The sequence below is a fragment of the Gopherus evgoodei genome, chromosome 3, assembly GCF_007399415.2.
Source record: "Gopherus evgoodei ecotype Sinaloan lineage chromosome 3, rGopEvg1_v1.p, whole genome shotgun sequence".
Classification (NCBI taxonomy): domain Eukaryota; kingdom Metazoa; phylum Chordata; order Testudines; family Testudinidae; genus Gopherus; species Gopherus evgoodei.
Window position 1 is genome coordinate 167,103,662 of NC_044324.1, and position 18,349 is coordinate 167,122,010.

An 18,349-nucleotide genomic window follows, 5' to 3' on the forward strand; every position below is an offset into this window, starting at 1 on the left:
GCATGGCTTACTGACTCTGATTTAATTGCATCTGACGGGCTCTGATTGTGCTGCGGCACTAACTCTAAAGAGTGCAGCGGCAGAGAAAGTTGCAAGTCAGCACTTAGCCCAAGGGCATTATAGAAGGTTACTTTTACTTTTTATTATTACTATTTGGTGGAGTGAATCTAATGCTGGTGAGAAATGCTACATTGACAGCCCCAGCGGCATAAATCCTCTATTCTTCCCCAAAACAAGTAGAGGAGAAGGAGTGGAAAGCTTAACTTCCCTCACCCCTTGTAGAAGGTACGGCTGTATTTTACAGTCATTGTCCCTAGTAATGCAGTTTTCAATCATGTTATTTCTGGAGGTAGGGATGGGGGGCAATTAAGAACAGCACTGTAGTAGTTTTAAGTAAGGGACACCCCTTCACCAATGCACCTTCCCCCATTACCAATCCCTGGAGCCATCCAGTGCATTGCTCAAGAAGTGCTCTTTCAGTCCCCACAGGTTTTGACCTGCTTAACAACAATGGGATCATCTCCATTACACACAATGTGACCAATCCATGCAGAGCCAGCGTTGGTATTGCCTTAAAGAAACGGGTCAACAGGCCATCTCTGCCTAGTATCCCCATAATCAATCATGCCAGCAGCTTCATGCGACACTCATCAGGTGAGACTTGCTATGTCAGTGGGGTCACAAAGATAGCGTCACAATCTCAGGTGTTCTGTTCCCCTGGGGGTGAGGGCTGATACAGTTTAAAGTACAAATGGACTGAATTCTGCTCTCAGTTTCACTGGTATAAATCCATAGTAACCCCAGTGTAGTCACTCCAGAATGAGTGAAATTGAAGTGGGCATTGCTTATGTAGCCAATGGGAGTTTTGCCTGAAAACAAATTTAACAGGGACCTCAAGATATGTCACTTTACCCATTTTGAATTTCTAAAGTGTAACATTGTTTTTGGTTGTAAGATGACATCATAAAAGGGAGATGAATGTATAAATCCAGAAAACCTATTGTTCACACCCTAGGAAATCACTGAGCTCAACTGCAGCCAGAGTGGATGCACTCATTTGCATATGTGATCTGATTGGTTGCTCATTGTCACTGACCTCTGAGCAGCTGCCTATCACATTGCATGATTTTTCAACCAATCATTATCCAATCACTCTCAGCTGTGGCAGTACTGCCTAATATCATTGCAGCCAGAGGTGGTTGGAGACACCTAGCTTTGGCGTCATGCCTCATGCACCACATGCCTCCGCACAGTATTATTATGGCCTATAGATTAAATATAACAGGTGATGTATGTGGGATGCTGCAGAGTGATATTGAAAATGTCCCCCCTCCCCCCGCCCTGCAATTAATGGATAACAGACAGTGGGAGTACCTAGTGACTCTGTTCTTTCTTTCTTTGATAGGAAGCTTTTGTTTTGTTTAGCCTACAAGCATAGGACATTGTGAGTCTATTAAATCTTGCAAGCTAAGAAGGGATAGGCTGGGTTGGTACTTAGAAGAGAATCTTTTATGGAACACCTTTCTATGTAGGAAGGGATTTTTTTAAATGGTTGGCATTAAAGTTAATGGAGTTTTTACCATTGACCAGTGGGAGCAGAGTTAGGCCATTGCTGAACGCTTTTGAAATTCTCAACTTTAGTTTTTGTACCTTATATATCAGACAAACCCTATAGACCACATATAAATTATGATATACTATATATCATATATAGACATCCCCTCCAGAACCTATTTTATCTAGCCTTGACACAACATTTGCACTTTTAGAAGTCAAAAGTTTTTTCATATACAATTTAGAAGAGAAAATTTTGGCCTGAAGACCTTTAGGTGTGAAATTTTTTTACTTCTAGCACTTCAGATGACAAATAGGCTTTGTGACAAAATACATTTATCATGTACAATTTAAGATTACTAGTATATTCATTTGCCAGCACTGAATCTCTTTACTTATAGTCACATTTGGAAGGTTTTCTCTGAAACCAAAGGGTTAGAAATTAATGTTTCCTATTAAAGAGAGCTTAGATTCTGCATGCTCTGTAAACAAATATATTTGATAAGACAAATATCTGATATACAGTCAGCGGATAGCTCCTAAAGAACAGAAATATATACAAGACTCAGACATCTATGAAAATCCCTGAATAATCACATTCCCAACGGAATGTTAAAATATACATATATGTTAATTTTCAGACTTCCATAACAAGCTGGTGTCCAGCGATAAGTGGTTGAAAAATCATGAGGATAGTATTATTATTAATTTATTTGTATTACTATAGCACCTAAGAGCTCTAGTGATGGACCAGAATCCCGCTTTGCTAGGGGCTAAATGAAATACAGTACTGTGAAAACCATGGGCCAGATCTTCCATTTAAATCAATGAAGCTATGCTGCTTTATACCAGTTTAGGATGTGGCTCATATTTTTTGGTTTCCTACCAGTAAAACAGTTCGAATCCTAAGCTTCTGAAACTCATTAAAAATGAGACTGCCCATTTTAATGGTAGGAAAATTCAGACCAATAGCGATTTCAGTTAAGAAGTTAGAAGAGGCAGAAGAAAAAATAATCTTCACAATAGAATCTTGGTTGTGACATTAACTGTGGAGTCGTGACCAGCATCTGCCATGTTGATATCTGCATGTTTGATTTTTCCATACAGCTAACTCCCTGCCAGCAAACACTCTGGATTCTCCAGAGGGGGAGGAGGAGTCTGAAAGTGGGGAAGCCTTGGAGATGAGACCCTTCTCTCACCCGGAGCAAGGGCTGGTTGATGCTCTCAAGTGGCTCAATAGCAATGACTGGTAGGGAAACGCTCCATCCTCAATTCCTTCCTTCCCCTCAACATAAAGATGTGTGAGTGGTTGCCTCCTCCAGAGCTATGCTCAGTCTCTCTCAGGATCAGAGGCTTGGAGAGAACTAAGGCCTGGTCTACACTACACGTTTAAACCGATTTTAGCAGCGTTAAACCGATTTAACGTTGTACCCGTCCACACTATGAGGCCCTTTATATCTATATAAAGGGCTCTTTATATCGGTTTCTGTACTCCTCCCCAACGAGAGGCGTAGCGCTAAAATCGGTATTACCATATCAGATTAGGGTTAGTGTGGCCGCAAATCGATGGTATTGGCCTCCGGGCGGTATCTCCAGGCTACACAGTGCTGCGTGACAAGCGTAACGGGAAGCTAGAGACTCAAACGGACGCTCATGGAGGGAGGGAGGGGGTACCGAGGACTCCAGCTATCCCACAGTCCACAGCAGTCTCCGAAAAGTATTTGCATTCTTGGCTGAGCTCCCAATGCCTGTATGTTCAAACACATTGTCCGGCGTGGTTCAGGGAATAGCTTGTCAATTTACTCCCTCCCCCGCACAAGTGAAAGAAAAGGGAAAGAAATCGTTTCTTGACTTTTTTCAATGTCACCCTATGTCTACTGAATGCTGCTGGTAGACGCGATGCTGCAGCAGTGAAGCATAGTATCCACTCCTCTCCCCTGCCTGGTGGCAGACGGCACAATATGACTGATATCCATCGTCACTATCAGCCTGTGAGTGCTCCTGGCTTGCCTCAGGTGAGGTCGGCTGGAGGTGCCTGGGTAAAAATAGGAATGATTCCTTGTCATTCCCAGTAGATGGGACAGAACGGCTGGTAACCATCCTCATCGTAGCAATTGGGGGCTGAGCTCCATCAGCCCCCTCCCTTTCCTGTGTAAAGAAAAGATTCTGTACTGCCTGGACTATCATAGCAGCGGGATGCTGGGCTCCTCTCCTCCGCACCGCTTAATGTCCTACCTGGACTGTCATAGCACCGGGAGGCTGCCTCCCCCTCATTTTATCTCACTAACAAGTCACTGTTTCTTATTCCTGCATTCTTTATAACTTCATGACACAAATGGGGGGGGACACTGCCACGGTAGCCCAGGAAGGTTGGGGGAGGAGGGAAGCAACGGATGGGGTTGTTGCAGGGGCACCCCCCGTGAATGGCATGCAGCTCATCATTTCTGCGGGATCTGACACGGAGCAGCTGTACTCTCTGATACACTGCTTCTCTAGTACACTTGCCCCAAATTCTAGGCAGGACTGACTCTATTTTTAGAAACCATAAAGGAGGGATTGACTCGAGGAGTCATTCCCAGTTTTGCTTTTGCGCCCCCGGCCGACCTCAGCCAGGGGCACCCATGATAACAGCAGACAGCACAGAAGGACAGATAACCGTCATCTCATTGCCAAATTACCCTGGCAGCAGACGGTACAGAACGACTGGTAACCATCTCTGCTATCATGCAAAAGCAAATGAATGCTGCTGTGTAGCGCTGGAGTATCGCCTCTGTCCGCGGCATCCAGTACACATACGGTGGCTGTAAAAAAAAAAAAAAAAAAAAAAGCTGAACGGGCTCCATGGTTGCCGTGCTATGGCGTCTGCCAGGGCAATCCAGGGAAAAAGGACGCGAAATGATTGTCTGCCGTTGCTTTCCCGGAGGAAGGGATGACTGACGACATTTACCCAGAACCACCCGTGACAATAATTTTTGCCCCATCAGCCACTGGGCTCTCAACCCAGAATTCTAAGGGGCGGGGGAGACTGCGGGAACTATGGGATAGCTATGGAATAGCTACCCACAGTGCAACGCTCCGGAAATCGACGCTAGCCTCGGACCATGGACGCACACTGCCGAATTAATGTGCTTAGTGTGGCCGCGTGCACTCGACTTTATACAATGTTTTATAAAACCGGTTTATGTAAAATCGGAATTATCCTGTAGTGTAGACGTACCCTAAGTGAAGCCAATCTTCACAGTGCAATTGCTTTCCAATAGATAGGAACCAGGGAAAGCTCTACAGCCTGGTTCTCCTGCCCAGGCTGAAATGCTTCTGTGGCTAACAGCAGATTAACATCAGTCATTAACCTTCTCCTTTGGCCCTTTGTGTAGCCACAAATAGCAGTTACAGAGAAGAGATAAAATTATAGGATAATCAGAAGATACTCCAGCTAGAAGCCTGTGTTTCCTATGTATCAAATCCCTGCCTTGACTCCCAGCCAAAGGAGATGGAGGCCACTTCAGCAGTCATAAAGGCAGACGTAGGGTTGGCCCTACAATTTGCAGGGCCTCAAGCTGCTGCGGGAGATGGGATTGAGTCGTCATGCTGGAAGCATAGGGGAGAGAACTGGGCCTCTTTCCCTTAGCCTTGCTACTGGTGTGTGTGTGTGTGTGTGTGTTCATTTCAAAAACTGCATCCTCCCCTAGCTCTGCAAATTATAGATCTGTGAGTGGGGCCCAAGCAATCAGGTGCATTCCTTGTGATTAAGGTAAACTCTAGGATTCAATGCATACTGAGAAAGGAATTGCTCTGCCTGTAGTCTCTGTAAGGTAGGAGTTTTGGGGAGAGGGGCATGGGGTATGAGGAATAATTTATTAGGAAGCCAGGATCCTCAGAATAAGAACTTTCCTCACTGCCTAACAGGGGCACAAACAACGATATGTAACTGATGATCACACTATACTGAAATTAGGCATAGAGAGGGAAGAGAACATTCATGGATTCAGAAGCTATAGAGCCATTTCTGATCTCAGCTACACCAGTGTAAATCCAGAGTGAATCCATTTGGTTCGGCGGAATTACTCCAGATTAACAGTGGTGTAACTGAGGTCAAAATCTGCCACCCTGCATATAAACACGGTTATTTGATTTTATTTTAAACCCCTTTACCTTAAAATTTCCCTCTCTCAACTGCTTCTCTTTCCTTCTCCCCTTTACTCCTCCCCTACTTTCTTTCTCTTCTCTTTAACAACTCCTCCCTACCCCACACAGGAAAAAATGAAGGCTCTCTCTATTTAGTTAAATCCATGTACCCCAGTTCTGCGGCGACTGTCAGAGGCGGCTGTGCTTCTTGTCATTCAGCAATAGGTGGCACTGTTAATTCAGTCAGTTGAGTCCTGAAACTAAATGGCAACATCAATAAGGGTTATAGAAGAAAAATGCAAGTTGTCTCCTGAATCTAAAGCGAGATGGAAAATCCATAGTCTGCCATGAAAATCTTCAGTTTTCTCAAGGATTGAGTCTATCATGTGGAACTAGTAAATCAATCATACACCTTCCTCCAGCTTAGGTCCTTGAGAAATTGCACACACAGGCTACGGAAAGCAATTTTTTTCTTAGCAGTTTAAAAAACTAATAGGGAGTTTCTCGAAAATCCAGCACCTTTGCTTTCGGTGTCCCACTTGTGTGGGTTCCAGGGTCTATCCCCAGGTTGCAGGTGTGTGAAACTGTGTTCAGCACAGTGCTATGCAAGACCAATGATTTGTCTCTTCTCTGTCTGTCTGTTTTGTAATTGCCTCTCAGGCCACTGAAGGAGAAAGGACTTTTCAGCATCAAATGTCTGGCTACCTGCCATTCAGAAGTCCTCCTTTGTCGACTTCATGATGTTTCCTTGGCAGTTACCAGAGAGGTAAGAAATTTGTATTAAATGTATGTCTACACAGGGTATAGAATAAGTAAGTGTGTGTGTGTGTGTGTGTGTGTGTGTGTGTGTGTGTGTGTGTGTGTGTGTTTTGTCTTTATTTAGATATTTGCAGGGGACAGGACTAGGTGACCTCTTGAGGTCCCTTCCAGTTCTAGGATTTGCTCTGTATCTGTCTCTATAGCTATTTTTATATCTACATCTTTAGACCTCTGTCTGATATCTGCATCTATATATACAACATCTACCTATCTCTCTCTTTCTATCCCTAGAGCTGAATGCAGTCTCTCTTCTTTCTCTCGGCACCTTATAGACCAGGGGTAGGCAACCTATGGCATGCATGCTGAAGGCGGCACATGAGCTGATTTTCAGTGGCACTCACACTGCCCGGGTTCTGGCCACTGGTCTGGGGAGCTCTGCATTTTAATTTAATTTTAAATGAAGCTTCTTAAACATTTAAAAAATCTTATTTACTTTACATACAACAATAGTTTAGTTATATATTATAGACTTAGAAAGAGACCTTCTAAAAACATTAAAATGTATTACTGGCACACGAAACCTTAGAGTGAATAAATGAAAACTCGGCACAGCACTTCTGAAAGGTTGCCAACCCGTGTTATAGACTAACAGATGTATTGGAGCATAAGCTTTCATGAGTGTCTGACGAAGTGGGTATTCACCCACAAAAGCTTATGTTCCAATACATCTGTTAGTCTATAAGGTGCCACAGGACTCTTTGTTGCTTTTTACAGATCCAGACTAACATGGCTGCCCCTCTGATACTCTCTCTCTGTTGCCTCTTTGAGTTAGGTATTACAGTTATGCATTGTACAAATGGGGAAACTGAGGCACAGAAAAGCTGATTTGCCTAAACCAAACTGCATCATTGTCAGACAGGATTAAACTCTGGAGTTTTGGCTCCCAGGTTTACGCTCGACTCACTAGACCACGTTTCTCTCTCTCTCTCACTCTCTCTCTCTCTCACTCTCAGAGGTCCCTGCTGACCTTTTCTCCCTCTTCCTTCCAGTGCCTGTTTTTAGTGCCTTGCTCCATAGAAATGTTTCCCCTGCTGCTTCAAACACAAATATCTCCTTGCATATCCAAAGTTCTGGAGCTTGTGTGTTCGACTCCATGAGCCAGACAGCACTGGGATTCCAGGGCAGTCATCCATGACTGCTCTGAACATCTTTATTTTTATTTGATCAGTTAATTGAGAGATTTTATTGTGCCCATGTTAGACTCGTCAACGAGTTCAAAGCAGTCGTAAGTTCCAATTCAGCACTTGTTTGTGGCCTGCACAGCTGATTGTGCTATTACGAGACATGGTTTGCCAAGCACACTAACCCTTCTTCCATCTGCAACAAACAATGAGAGTTGGCTCACTTCTGTAAACTCCGATCTCCATCTTCTGCCTGCAATACAAAGATCTAGCAGGCTTGAATAATAGGGTTAGAGGTTTACAGAGCTCATAGGTCACTGTGTTCAGATCTGCAGGATTCAAATCACCCCTACCCCCTTTGAAATTCAGGGATGTGGGAGGCAGATGTTCAGATTGTACTTTGCAGCTCAGGCTCTTTTCTGATTCTTACCTCACTGTTCTCTTTTGGAAGAGGTACCTTTTTCTCTTCCTTGCAGAAGCTCACATGCAGAGACATGGGTTCATCTTTCATTTCACTCTTGTCTCAGATTTTGCTTTCACAGTCCAGGAATTGCATTTTCTGGGCCTTGCATTGAACTCTTTGTAGCAGGCATGGCCAAACTTCCGGACCCTCCAAGCTGCATACAACAATCTTCAGAAGTTTGAAAGCTGGGGTATGCCTGCTGGGTCTCAGAGCTTCAGCCCTGCAGGAGGCACCTGCCCAGGCTTGGGGTTTCAGCCCTGCTTCTGCTGAAGCCCCGAGCCCTCTCACGTGTGCCCTGTGGGGCTGAAGCCCCAGCAGATGCCTTCCATGGGGCTGAAGCCTGAGATCCCCCCGTCCCCACTGGGCAGAAGCTAGAGGTGTGTGAGGGGCACACATGGGGATCCAGTTTAACCCCGCCCCCAAGTTTTTGCCAGGGTTTGCTGGCCTCGTTCGGTCACATGGTGCCACCGGGGCCCCTCCCTAAATGGTGGTTGCTGGAGCTGGCAAGCTGGATCTGTGCCTTGGGTAGAGGCAGCAGCAAACAGTTGGGACCTGCAGGGAGAACTGCTGCTTTTGCTGCTGCCTCTCCCTAAGGAGCTAAAGCCAGAGGCCCTGCCCTGCAACTCCCAACTGTTTGCCACTGCCTAACCATGCAGAGCTAATACCTGGGAGCTGAAGGGATGAGGCCACTGAGGGAAAGAAGGGGTGTGTGCCTCGGGGCTGTAACTCAGGCTGTTGCGGGGGGAGAGGCAAACCTTTAAATTGTGCCCACCCACTCTAAGCTGGCACCAGTTGTGATTGCCAGAAGCCCTTAGCCCCATCACAGGGCAGAAGCCCTGAGCTCCCACCACCCCAAGTCTGGTAGGTAGAGAATGGGGAGGGGCGCTCTAGCTGTCGCACTTTAACTATAAAAGAGTCACATACAGCTCATGAGCCAGAGTTTGGCCACTCCTGCTTTATAGTGATAACATAGGATATGAAGATAGCTAGAACCATTGGACCATCCCCTGCCTTTGGGCAGCACTAATCTATCTTTTAAAAACAATGCTGTGAACTCTCAGCTGCTGATCCATTCCAGACTATGGGATAGGGCTTTGTCATTAGGGCCCAATCCACAGTAATGCTGAGTACCTGGATGCCCACTGATTTCAGAGGGAATTAAGGGTGCTCAGCATCTTGCAGGATCAGATCTTTACAAAGCGCATTCCTCCGAAGTGTTTTACAATCCTAATGAATCCTCAAAACATGACAGAGGGAAAAAGGGGTGGAGAGAGGGAGAGATTATTTTCTCTGTTATGCAGATGGAGAAACCAAAGCAGAGACGTTAAGGGCTCAATACTTCCCCCTGTTGTTCCTTACTCCACAAGCAGTCGCACTGAATCAGGCCTTAAGTGATTTGCTCAAGCCTACAGAAGAGCTAGTGTCAGAGCCAGGGGTAGTTCTGTGCTTCCAGTCATATGCTTAGACCAATAGACTATATTTCACCTTTGATGTGATATAAAACTCTGGTTTCCCCTGGGCCCCTAGATACATGCAGGTAGATCTTCTATCTTAGCTGACTCCTGTGTCCTACTCGTAACTCTTCCTCCTCCAGGTTAGCAACCTCCGCTCAAAGGTATCTCGCTTTGCTATCAGCATCCTTGGCGAGCTCTTCAGGACCATGAAGAAGCACATGGACCAGGAGGTTGAGGAGATTGCCCGGGTCCTGCTCCACAAGACAGGAGATTCCAGCGAATTCATTCAGAAAGCAGCTGATCGATCCCTGGGCATCATGGTGGGGAGTGTGACTCCCACGCGAGCAATGGCTGCCCTCATGGCCAGTGGAGTAAAGTATGTGACTCTTCCCTTGTCTGACCTCTGCAGTCTGACTACTTGCTTTGTGGGGAACAAGAGAGTGGTGGAGAAGAAGGAATTCCCTTTGCTCTGGGGTATTTCACTGCCACTACTCATTTACACCTCCCATTATCATAAGGTCACCACATTATGATGACCTCCCTTCTAGCACAGTCCATCAACATTGCCCAGATGCTGTGGTGATGGGTATAAGATAGATCAGTGCAGAGCCCTGTGATATGCTCCCTCCACTCTCCAGGTGATGGGACCACAGCAATCTTGGTGTGTGGTCAAAACCAAGTCTCTTGTTTAATGACCATAAAGCACTAATCACGGGGTCATTGGGACAAACCACACATCATCTGGGCATTATTAACAAGAGGAGCAGGGACCAGTCATATGTATGGTTAGAGTGTACCCACAGGAGAAACTGCGTGGGACTTGCCACACCGGGTCAATTCCTGAGGGTCTTTCATCATTGCCTTTAAAAACATCACTTTCAGTTCAAAATGCACAGCTGAGCATCACCAAAATGCCAGATTCAGTTCAGTGCAGCAGATCCTCTGGGTCTTGAGATGCAGACTTTTGTGGGAACCACTAAGCTGTCACCATTTCTAAGTGATGATTCCATACCTAGCGCTTTCAAACAGGTGCTATTCATTCCAGTAAATGAAGGTCTGGCTAAAACTGTTGGTGAGATACATGTCCGTATACATTCTGCAGCCCTGAAAACATTAAAACAGCAAATGCTCTGGTCATATCTAGGCAGAGGCTGTGTTGGTGAATATACTATAGCACTGTCCCTCATTGTAGTTTTAGGTCTCTGACCATTCAATGGGCTGCTGGATATGAAACAAGTTGGTGAACTAAGTCCAAATGCTAGTGCACCAATATCTGTGTCAAAGGCATAGTTGCTCCTCCTATCCCTGTCTGGGTTGTTAATCTCAGCAGGAACCTCAAGATCCAAATGTGCCATGGAGACTGAATTCCCCTCTCATCCTTGTCCGTGGTCCCTCTGTAAAATGATGGTTCTGTGTGTATGAATGGATACTGTGATCACTAATAGCAGGGTGCACAGAGAGGCTAAGAGACCTGCTACTACCAACAATTAAGGAGCTCTCTCTTGGTCAAGTGGCAGAGGCCTGTGGTTTTGGAGATGAAGGACTATATAGACATGTGCTGTTTTGATATCTTGTCTTCAGCCATCGTAATCCCCCTGTTCGAAAGTGCGCCGCTGAACACTTACTGACTGTCATGGAACAGATTGGGGCTGAGAAACTTCTGTCAGGCACCAGAGACAACACAGAACTACTGGTCCAGACTCTGCTGAAGCTTGCTCAAGACTGCAATCAAGACGCTAGGTAATGATGTCCCTTTCCCCTCACAGAAGCAGAAGCCTTTTGTGATCAGTAGCTGGCAAAAAACAAACCATGACAATGCAAACGAATGTAAAACAAGCATAAGGAAAACATAAAATAAGCATAAGGAAAGCATGCTTCCAGTGTTCATACTGTTGGCTAAGAAAAGGTGCAGGATCCATCTCTTACGGGTTATCGGGCAATAAAGATCCATTCAAGCATTTACATTGCATGAGACATCCTTTAGTCTCCAATCAGTTTCCTTTGGCTCCAATATGCATATATGACTTCCTTGGTATCTTTTGGGTGTTATGTAAAACTGAATCCCTGGCCACTTATGGTCATTGAAAGATCCCGGAGCATTTCTGGTAAGATTAGGGGTGTTAGCACCCACTATCTTGGTCAAATTCTGGTGGTATTGGATCAATGCATTCTGCTCCCTAAACTCCCCTTGCAGTTTCAATTGGCTCTGATAGTTATCACTTTCCACCCTAAACTATTGCGTGCTGTTGAACAGTTGCCATGTTCCACTACAGAAGTAGCTGCTCTTTGTTAGTGGATGAAAACAAATCTGCAATAATTTGTTAAAGTAGGTTAGAAGCTTGCAAAATGAAAGCCTTTTTAAGGAAGTAAATAGCTATGACCATTACACATCCTCATCAAAGAAAAAATAGATTCCTTAATTATTTAATAGATCTCCATAGAGTGAGAGGATATTTCCTCATTGCTCTGCTGTTCCATGGCCTGTTGTATGCAGCAGGCCATATTGTATAGTGATGCCAGTTTGAGGTAAATCTTAGTCTTTATTTATCTCTCTTTTGAGGGGATAAAAGTCCTTACAAAGTGCCACTAGCTTGTATTGAACATGGAGAGCATAAAATGTCAGTTTCTTTTTGTAATCTCTACCTGCCTCCCGGACAGATAAATAAAATGGTGATATTTTGAGAGAAAATGTTCCTTCATTAATTTCTCCCCCTTCCCATGCTAGGTTTTATGGCCGGAAGATGCTGAATGTGCTGATGCCTCATCCGAAATTCGATGGATATTTGAAACAGTCTCTCCCATCACATGACTTGCGGAATGTTATGGCAACAATAAAGCAGAAAGTAAGTGCTTAGTAGGAGATATATCTTCTGTTTATATGTACTGAGAGAATCTATACATGATCATGCACAACCTACCCACCCCCGGGCTTTTCTGGTTCATGGAAAGGAACTGCAGATCCTGACCCAGTTTATCAGTTGGCAGTGAGGGAGGTAAAATAGGTGGAATTATGGACACAAATAAGAAAGGAAAGTAGAAGAAAATGGTCTCCTTCATACCCAGAAAGAAAAAGAGGGCAGGGGTGGGAGTTGTTCTCTTGAAAGTTTCAAACCTTTTTTTAATAGATAGGGGAGGAGATGTCCCTGGAAGATTTCCTAAAATAAGAGAGATGTGTCGCTATCTTAATCGGAGCACATACCTACTCCAATCAGAAAATACTACCTCTGCACTCATGTGATGCGGAACTAGAAAGTGTTCCAAAATCCCTACAGCAAGTAGGAAATCATCCTGATGAGCATGGGCTTTCTAGAGAAGAACATGGGTTTGTTGAGGAGCTGGAGGAATGCCTCAGGTGGAATTCTCCCAGTATTCTCTAGGCCAAAAAACTTTACCTTTAGAACTACTAGGGGGGTCCAGCTGTTCCCAGAGTTATCTGCTCTGCAACAGGCACTAGTTTGTGGCTGCAGTGGTTTTGCAAGTGACCAGATCTAGCTGATTGTCATAGGATTTTATACTGCTGCCCATCACTATAGCATCTGAATGCCTCAGATTGATTAGGATGGCAATAGCAAAGTCTCCAGTGGATTTCAGGGCATCTCTGGCTCTTCTCCCTGTTTGGGCTATAAAATTATCTGCTTTCCCATCTGAAGAACACGGATCCTGGCTCTAAGCTGTGTTTTACACTGTCATAAGAAATCATTTCCCATCTTCTCTCGCTTTTTATAGATGCATTTTTTATATATATATATAGGGGATGGAAGACAATGTATCTGAACCACCTCCTGCCAAAGGCCGCAGGGAGTCTAGGAGCAGCAGCTTGACTACCTCCCAGGACAGTCTGCCTTCCAGTGAAGGGTACTGAACATTTCTTTGTTACTATTTCATTATCTTTGAGGATATGCATGATGGAGTTTTCAGCCTTATTCATCAATAAACTATCTCTAGGCTAGTCTGAATTTTTTGTAGCCGTGTATAAGGATCAGATCCAAAGAGAACATTACTGAGTCAGGTGTCTGCTGCTAGTCCAGGGGCAATGCCACACCTGCTGTGCTGGGGATCAGAGTTCAAGACCGGAACTTGGTTCTTTTTGCTCCCAGGACTGGCAGTGGAGCCACCAGAGTCTTTTCTCTTTTGATAACACAGTGGATTTGTTCCATTGTGTTCAGTGGTGGCAAGAAGAAAGAGAGCATAAGCCTCACCATTGTGTTTAGAATTTTTCCCAGGTATGTGCTGGAATTAATGAGCCCCACAAGCAACTAGTCCCCAACCTATTGAAATCAATGGGACTGTTTCCATTAACTCAGTGGACTTTGGATCAAACCCTAAGAGAGAAATGGTCTGAGCACAGGACTGGGAGCCAGCACTTGGCATCTATTCCCAGCTTTGCTACTGATCCCTCTGGGTGACCTTGGGTAGATCACTTTAACCCCCCCGTGCTTCAGTTTCCTAATTATAAACTGGAGATAATGTTAACTAGATGTTGCTTCCTGTAATTATACTAAGCTCTGAGGCTGAGTTATTAGAGCAAGCTTGCACTGTAACCAAGTGAGCAGGAAGCGCCCCGAGTCTGTATTTGTCATTGTTATACTGAAAACGTTGCTACCCAAAGGTGACTTTGAGTTTTTCTGTCCCAACACCAGGTCCAGATCAGACACCCTAGCACCAGCACAGCCGGTGGTTCGTCGCTCATCTCTCCGTAGTGTGGAAGCGATGGAGCAGCTCAAGGAGCTGAACAAACTCCTGATGGCCAAGGACTTTCAGACACGAATGGAGGGAGTGACGCTCCTGGTGGAGCACTGCAGGAACAACCCCCAGTTGGTCTCCGCAAACATCATCCAGGTCTCAAGAGCCTTTTTTCTTGTTCCCTTTCCCCATGTACCCTGCCCAGGCTGCCCCCCATACAATCAATTGCAGTTACCTTCACCCTCCATCCAATTAATTCAGGCCTGGCTGGCACACCCTTACTCAATACAGTTAATTCAAGCCTGGCCCTATCTTTCTGCAAGATTCCACTGCTGCTGCCCCCAAGAAGGTTTTTGCAGCTGCTGCTGCTGCTTATGGCCCTGTTGTTTCTGCCTTCTTCTCCCCTCCAAAGAACAGTGAGAGGGAGCCCAGCTGCCCAGAACTGCTCACTGTTTTTCAGGAATGGAGTGGGGAGGTTGGAAGGAGTAGGCTGGGCTGCTACTTTTTTCATAAGAGAGGGCTGGGAGATGGGTATGGAACCTCCTAGCCCTGAAGAGCGCAGCTCCAACTTTGTGCTCCCCCTTTCTCTTCTGTGGATAATGTAGTGGCTCAGCCTGATCACTTCCTCCTCACCTCTCCTCTATCTCAAAAAACCTGTCGGCTCCTGGGCTCCCATACTGGAGCCCTCTCTCTGCCTCTTGAAGGGAAGGGCAGAGACTGAGAGCTGGAAGAGAAAGGTCTCCTCTCCTCTTCCCCACCCCCCCCCACCGCTGCAGGGAGCTGCTGCTTTTCCCTGTCCCAGGGATCACTGCCTGAAAATGTGGTGGCAGTGGGACAGGGAGTCAGAGTCTGTTCTAATGAGGAGTGCATGATGCATTACACTTGAGAGGCTTGCCTGTTAGAGAGACTGATCAGACCCTGAACCATTTCTCAGAGCCCTGCACTCCACCAACCCCAGGTTTTGGGAGGGCTGGGTAAAACAAGACTTGGATCAGAACCAGCCCTAGTTTGGCAAAGCCAGAGCTATGCCCAGTTTGCCTCACCTGTCTTCCCAAACTCTGTTATTAACTGGTAATTGTGATTCTTCTACCCAAGCACTGAAATGACTCAAAGGAAGGTAAATGTGGGGACCTTAAAGAGATTGGCTGCTCCCTTCAGTAAAAGGATTTCTGAACTTTATTGAGGAGGGATAATAAGTATTTTTATCCCTTCCAGCCAGCCCCTCACCCCCAAATCCCCTTTCCCTAACACATTGGAAAATGAGAAGCTATTAAAGAAGCTGGAAGCTGCAAACAGTACTGTACATAGTGCTCACTATTGTGAGCAGCACATGGAAGTCCGTGAGACTTCTCACAGGAGTAAGTGCTGACCTGGTATGAGGTGTTGGCAGGATCTGGCCCATTTTCTGTGCTTGCTGGAAGCCTCTATTTCTACATTCCCTGCCAGCCCCAACAGTGCTATACATCCTGATTTTGCTTTTTTATTTTTGAACAGATTTTTGATGCTTTTGCCCTCAGACTTCAGGACTCCAACAAGAAAGTGAACCAGCACGCACTAGAGTCAGCTGCCTCCATAATCCCTATCCTCAAAGATGGCTTACATCCGGTCGTGGTCTCCATGGTGACGGTTGTCACTGATAACTTGAACTCTAAGAATTCTGGGATTTATACTGCAGCAGTGAGGGTGCTGGACACAATGATCGCTAATCTAGGTAATATTTACTTCTTCCTGTTTCTACTGTGGGTATCCCATTGTGTGATACCTGCACAATTACTGTTGCTCCATCTTGGAGTCAGTAAGCCATTTCTGAGCCTCAGATCAAAAATTTCAGAGTAGTCCCTTATTTACCTCACTTGGCTGATGAACTCCACTCTGGTTTGAGGGAATGGCCAGCAGCTGTAGGGGTGTCCCTTAGCCTAGCAGCTTAAGTGTCCTGACTGAATTCTAAATGGCTCTGTAGATGGATGCTGTTTTTCACCAAAAACATGTGTCTGGCTGCATTTCAGTGATTCTTCTCTCTACTGTTTATGTTCTTAACCATACTCACGCTCACAGTCATAAACCACGCTCACAACCATAGCATCTGAGCACTTTCCAGAAGTGCATGAAATAATGTGACTAACATCTATCATGTCTGGTTCTTTCCTTCTCCTCAGAGAGAGATTGTGTAGGGATTTTTATTTTTACACCTCTACCTTGATATAACACTGTTCTTCTTCGAGTGATTGCTCATATCCATTCCAGTTAGGTGTGTGCGCTGCGCGTGCACATTCGTCGGAAAACTTTTACCCTAGCAAATCAGTGGGCCGGCAGGTCGCCCCCTAGAGTGGCGCCGTCATGGTGCTCGATATATACCCCTGCCGGCCCACCCGCTCCTCAGTTCCTTCTTACTGCCCGTGTCGGTCGTTGGAACAGTGGAGCGTGGCATAGCTGACCTCCACTTCCCTAGCTACTCGTAGTTCTCGTATATAGTTACGTTATAATCCTTTTATATATATATTTGTATAGTTATACGTTTTTTCTTTGCTGACATAGTTAGTTTAGTATAGTTAGCGGGGTTCAGGAAGTAGCCCCTTCCCTGCACCTGGTGCCAGAGCCCATGCACGGCTCACCGGGTTTTAAAATGGGCTCGGCATGCCAGAAGCCGATGCCGATGGGAGATCCACATGACTCCTGTTTGAAGTTGACATAACCTTATTCCCAGATTTGGACCTTAGCGTCCAAAATATGGGGGTTAGCATGAAAGCCTCCAAGCTTAGTTACCAGCTTGGACCTGGTACTTGCTGCCACCACCCAAAAAATTAGAGTGTTTTGGGGCACTCTGGTCCCCCTGAAAAACCTTCCCTGGGGACCCCAAGACCCAAATCCCTTGAGTCTCACAACAAAGGGAAATAATCCTGTTTCCCTTCCCCCCTCCAGGTGCTCCTGGAGAGATACACAGACACAAGCTCTGTGAAACTACACAGAGTGATTCCCCCCCTCTCCGTTCCCCAGTCCTGGGAACAAAAAGGACTTTCCTATTCCCCAGAGGGAATGCAAAATCAGGCTAGCCAATTCAACACACACAGACCTCCCCTGATTTCTTCCTCCCACCAATTCCCTGGTGAGTACAGACTCAATTTCCCTGAAGTAAAGAAAAACTCCAACAGGTCTTAAAAGAAAGCTTTATATAAAAAAGAAAGAAAAAATACAAATGTTCTCTCTGTATTAAGATGATACAACACAGGGTCAATTGCTTAAAAGAATATTGAATAAACAGCCTTATTCAAAAAGAATACAAATTAAAGCACTTCAGCACTTATATTCATGCAAATACCAAAGAAAAGAAACCATAGAACTTACTATCTGATCTCTTTGTCCTTACACTTAGAAACAGAAGACTAGAAAATAGAACTACTTCTCCAAAGCTCAGAGGAAACAGGCAGACAGACAAAAGACTCAGACACACATTTCCCTCCCCCCAAAGTTGAAAAAATCCGGTTTCCTGATTGGTTTTCTGGTCAGGTGTTTCAGGTGAAAGAGACATTAACCCTTAGCTATCTGTTTATGACAGAAGTGCCTCAGGGAATCACACTTGACAGCTAAGTGCCCCATTTGCAAGGCTTTTAAGCCGAGAACAAGAAGGAGTGGGACTTTCACTTACCCCTCCGCCTTTGACACCGAGCGATGATCAAGTGGCTGGCAGAAGCGCCTCCTCGGCACCGGGCCCCGCCGGTACTACCAAGGCCTTTCGGCACCGGCCGTCGCTGGCATCGAAGTTGACTCGGCACCGCTCCCTTCCTCCGAGGTCGAGAAAGCCTACAATTCCCGCTGGTGCCTGATGGCTCCCCGGCACGCACCATGGTTGAGCCCCCTGCTCCTGCTGCTTCCGTGCCACCCGCATCGCAGCCAGAGAGCTCGTCTAAGTCGGATCGCCCGGCACCGACACCTGCAGAGGCACCGATGACATCGGCACCATCGATCCCGGTCCCACAAGGGCCGTCGAATCCGGTGCCTGACAGCTCCCCGGCACACGCTGTGGTTGAGCCCCCTGCTCCTGCTGCTTCCATGCCAATGGCACCGCAGCCAGAGAGCTCGTCTAAGTCGGATCACCCGGCACCGACACCTGCTGAGGCACCGACGACGTCAGC

General features: G+C 45.9%; 1 protein-coding gene across 5 annotated transcripts in view; it reads left to right on the forward strand.

Moving 5' to 3' along the window:
- TOGARAM2 (TOG array regulator of axonemal microtubules 2) overlaps positions 1 to 18,349 on the forward strand; it is an 81,480-nt gene that overhangs the window by 37,126 nt on the left and 26,005 nt on the right. For 4 of the 5 annotated variants that reach the window (XM_030557336.1, XM_030557335.1, XM_030557337.1 and 1 more), the window contains 9 exons: positions 481 to 654; positions 2,662 to 2,803; positions 6,340 to 6,445; positions 9,677 to 9,912; positions 11,118 to 11,276; positions 12,262 to 12,379; positions 13,288 to 13,391; positions 14,177 to 14,375; positions 15,714 to 15,930. In XM_030557336.1, coding sequence (XP_030413196.1) covers positions 481 to 654; positions 2,662 to 2,803; positions 6,340 to 6,445; positions 9,677 to 9,912; positions 11,118 to 11,276; positions 12,262 to 12,379; positions 13,288 to 13,391; positions 14,177 to 14,375; positions 15,714 to 15,930 — 1,455 coding nt within the window. The remainder of the gene's footprint in view (positions 1 to 480; positions 655 to 2,661; positions 2,804 to 6,339; positions 6,446 to 9,676; positions 9,913 to 11,117; positions 11,277 to 12,261; positions 12,380 to 13,287; positions 13,392 to 14,176; positions 14,376 to 15,713; positions 15,931 to 18,349) is intronic. The other variant, XM_030557339.1, reaches the window with a different exon arrangement.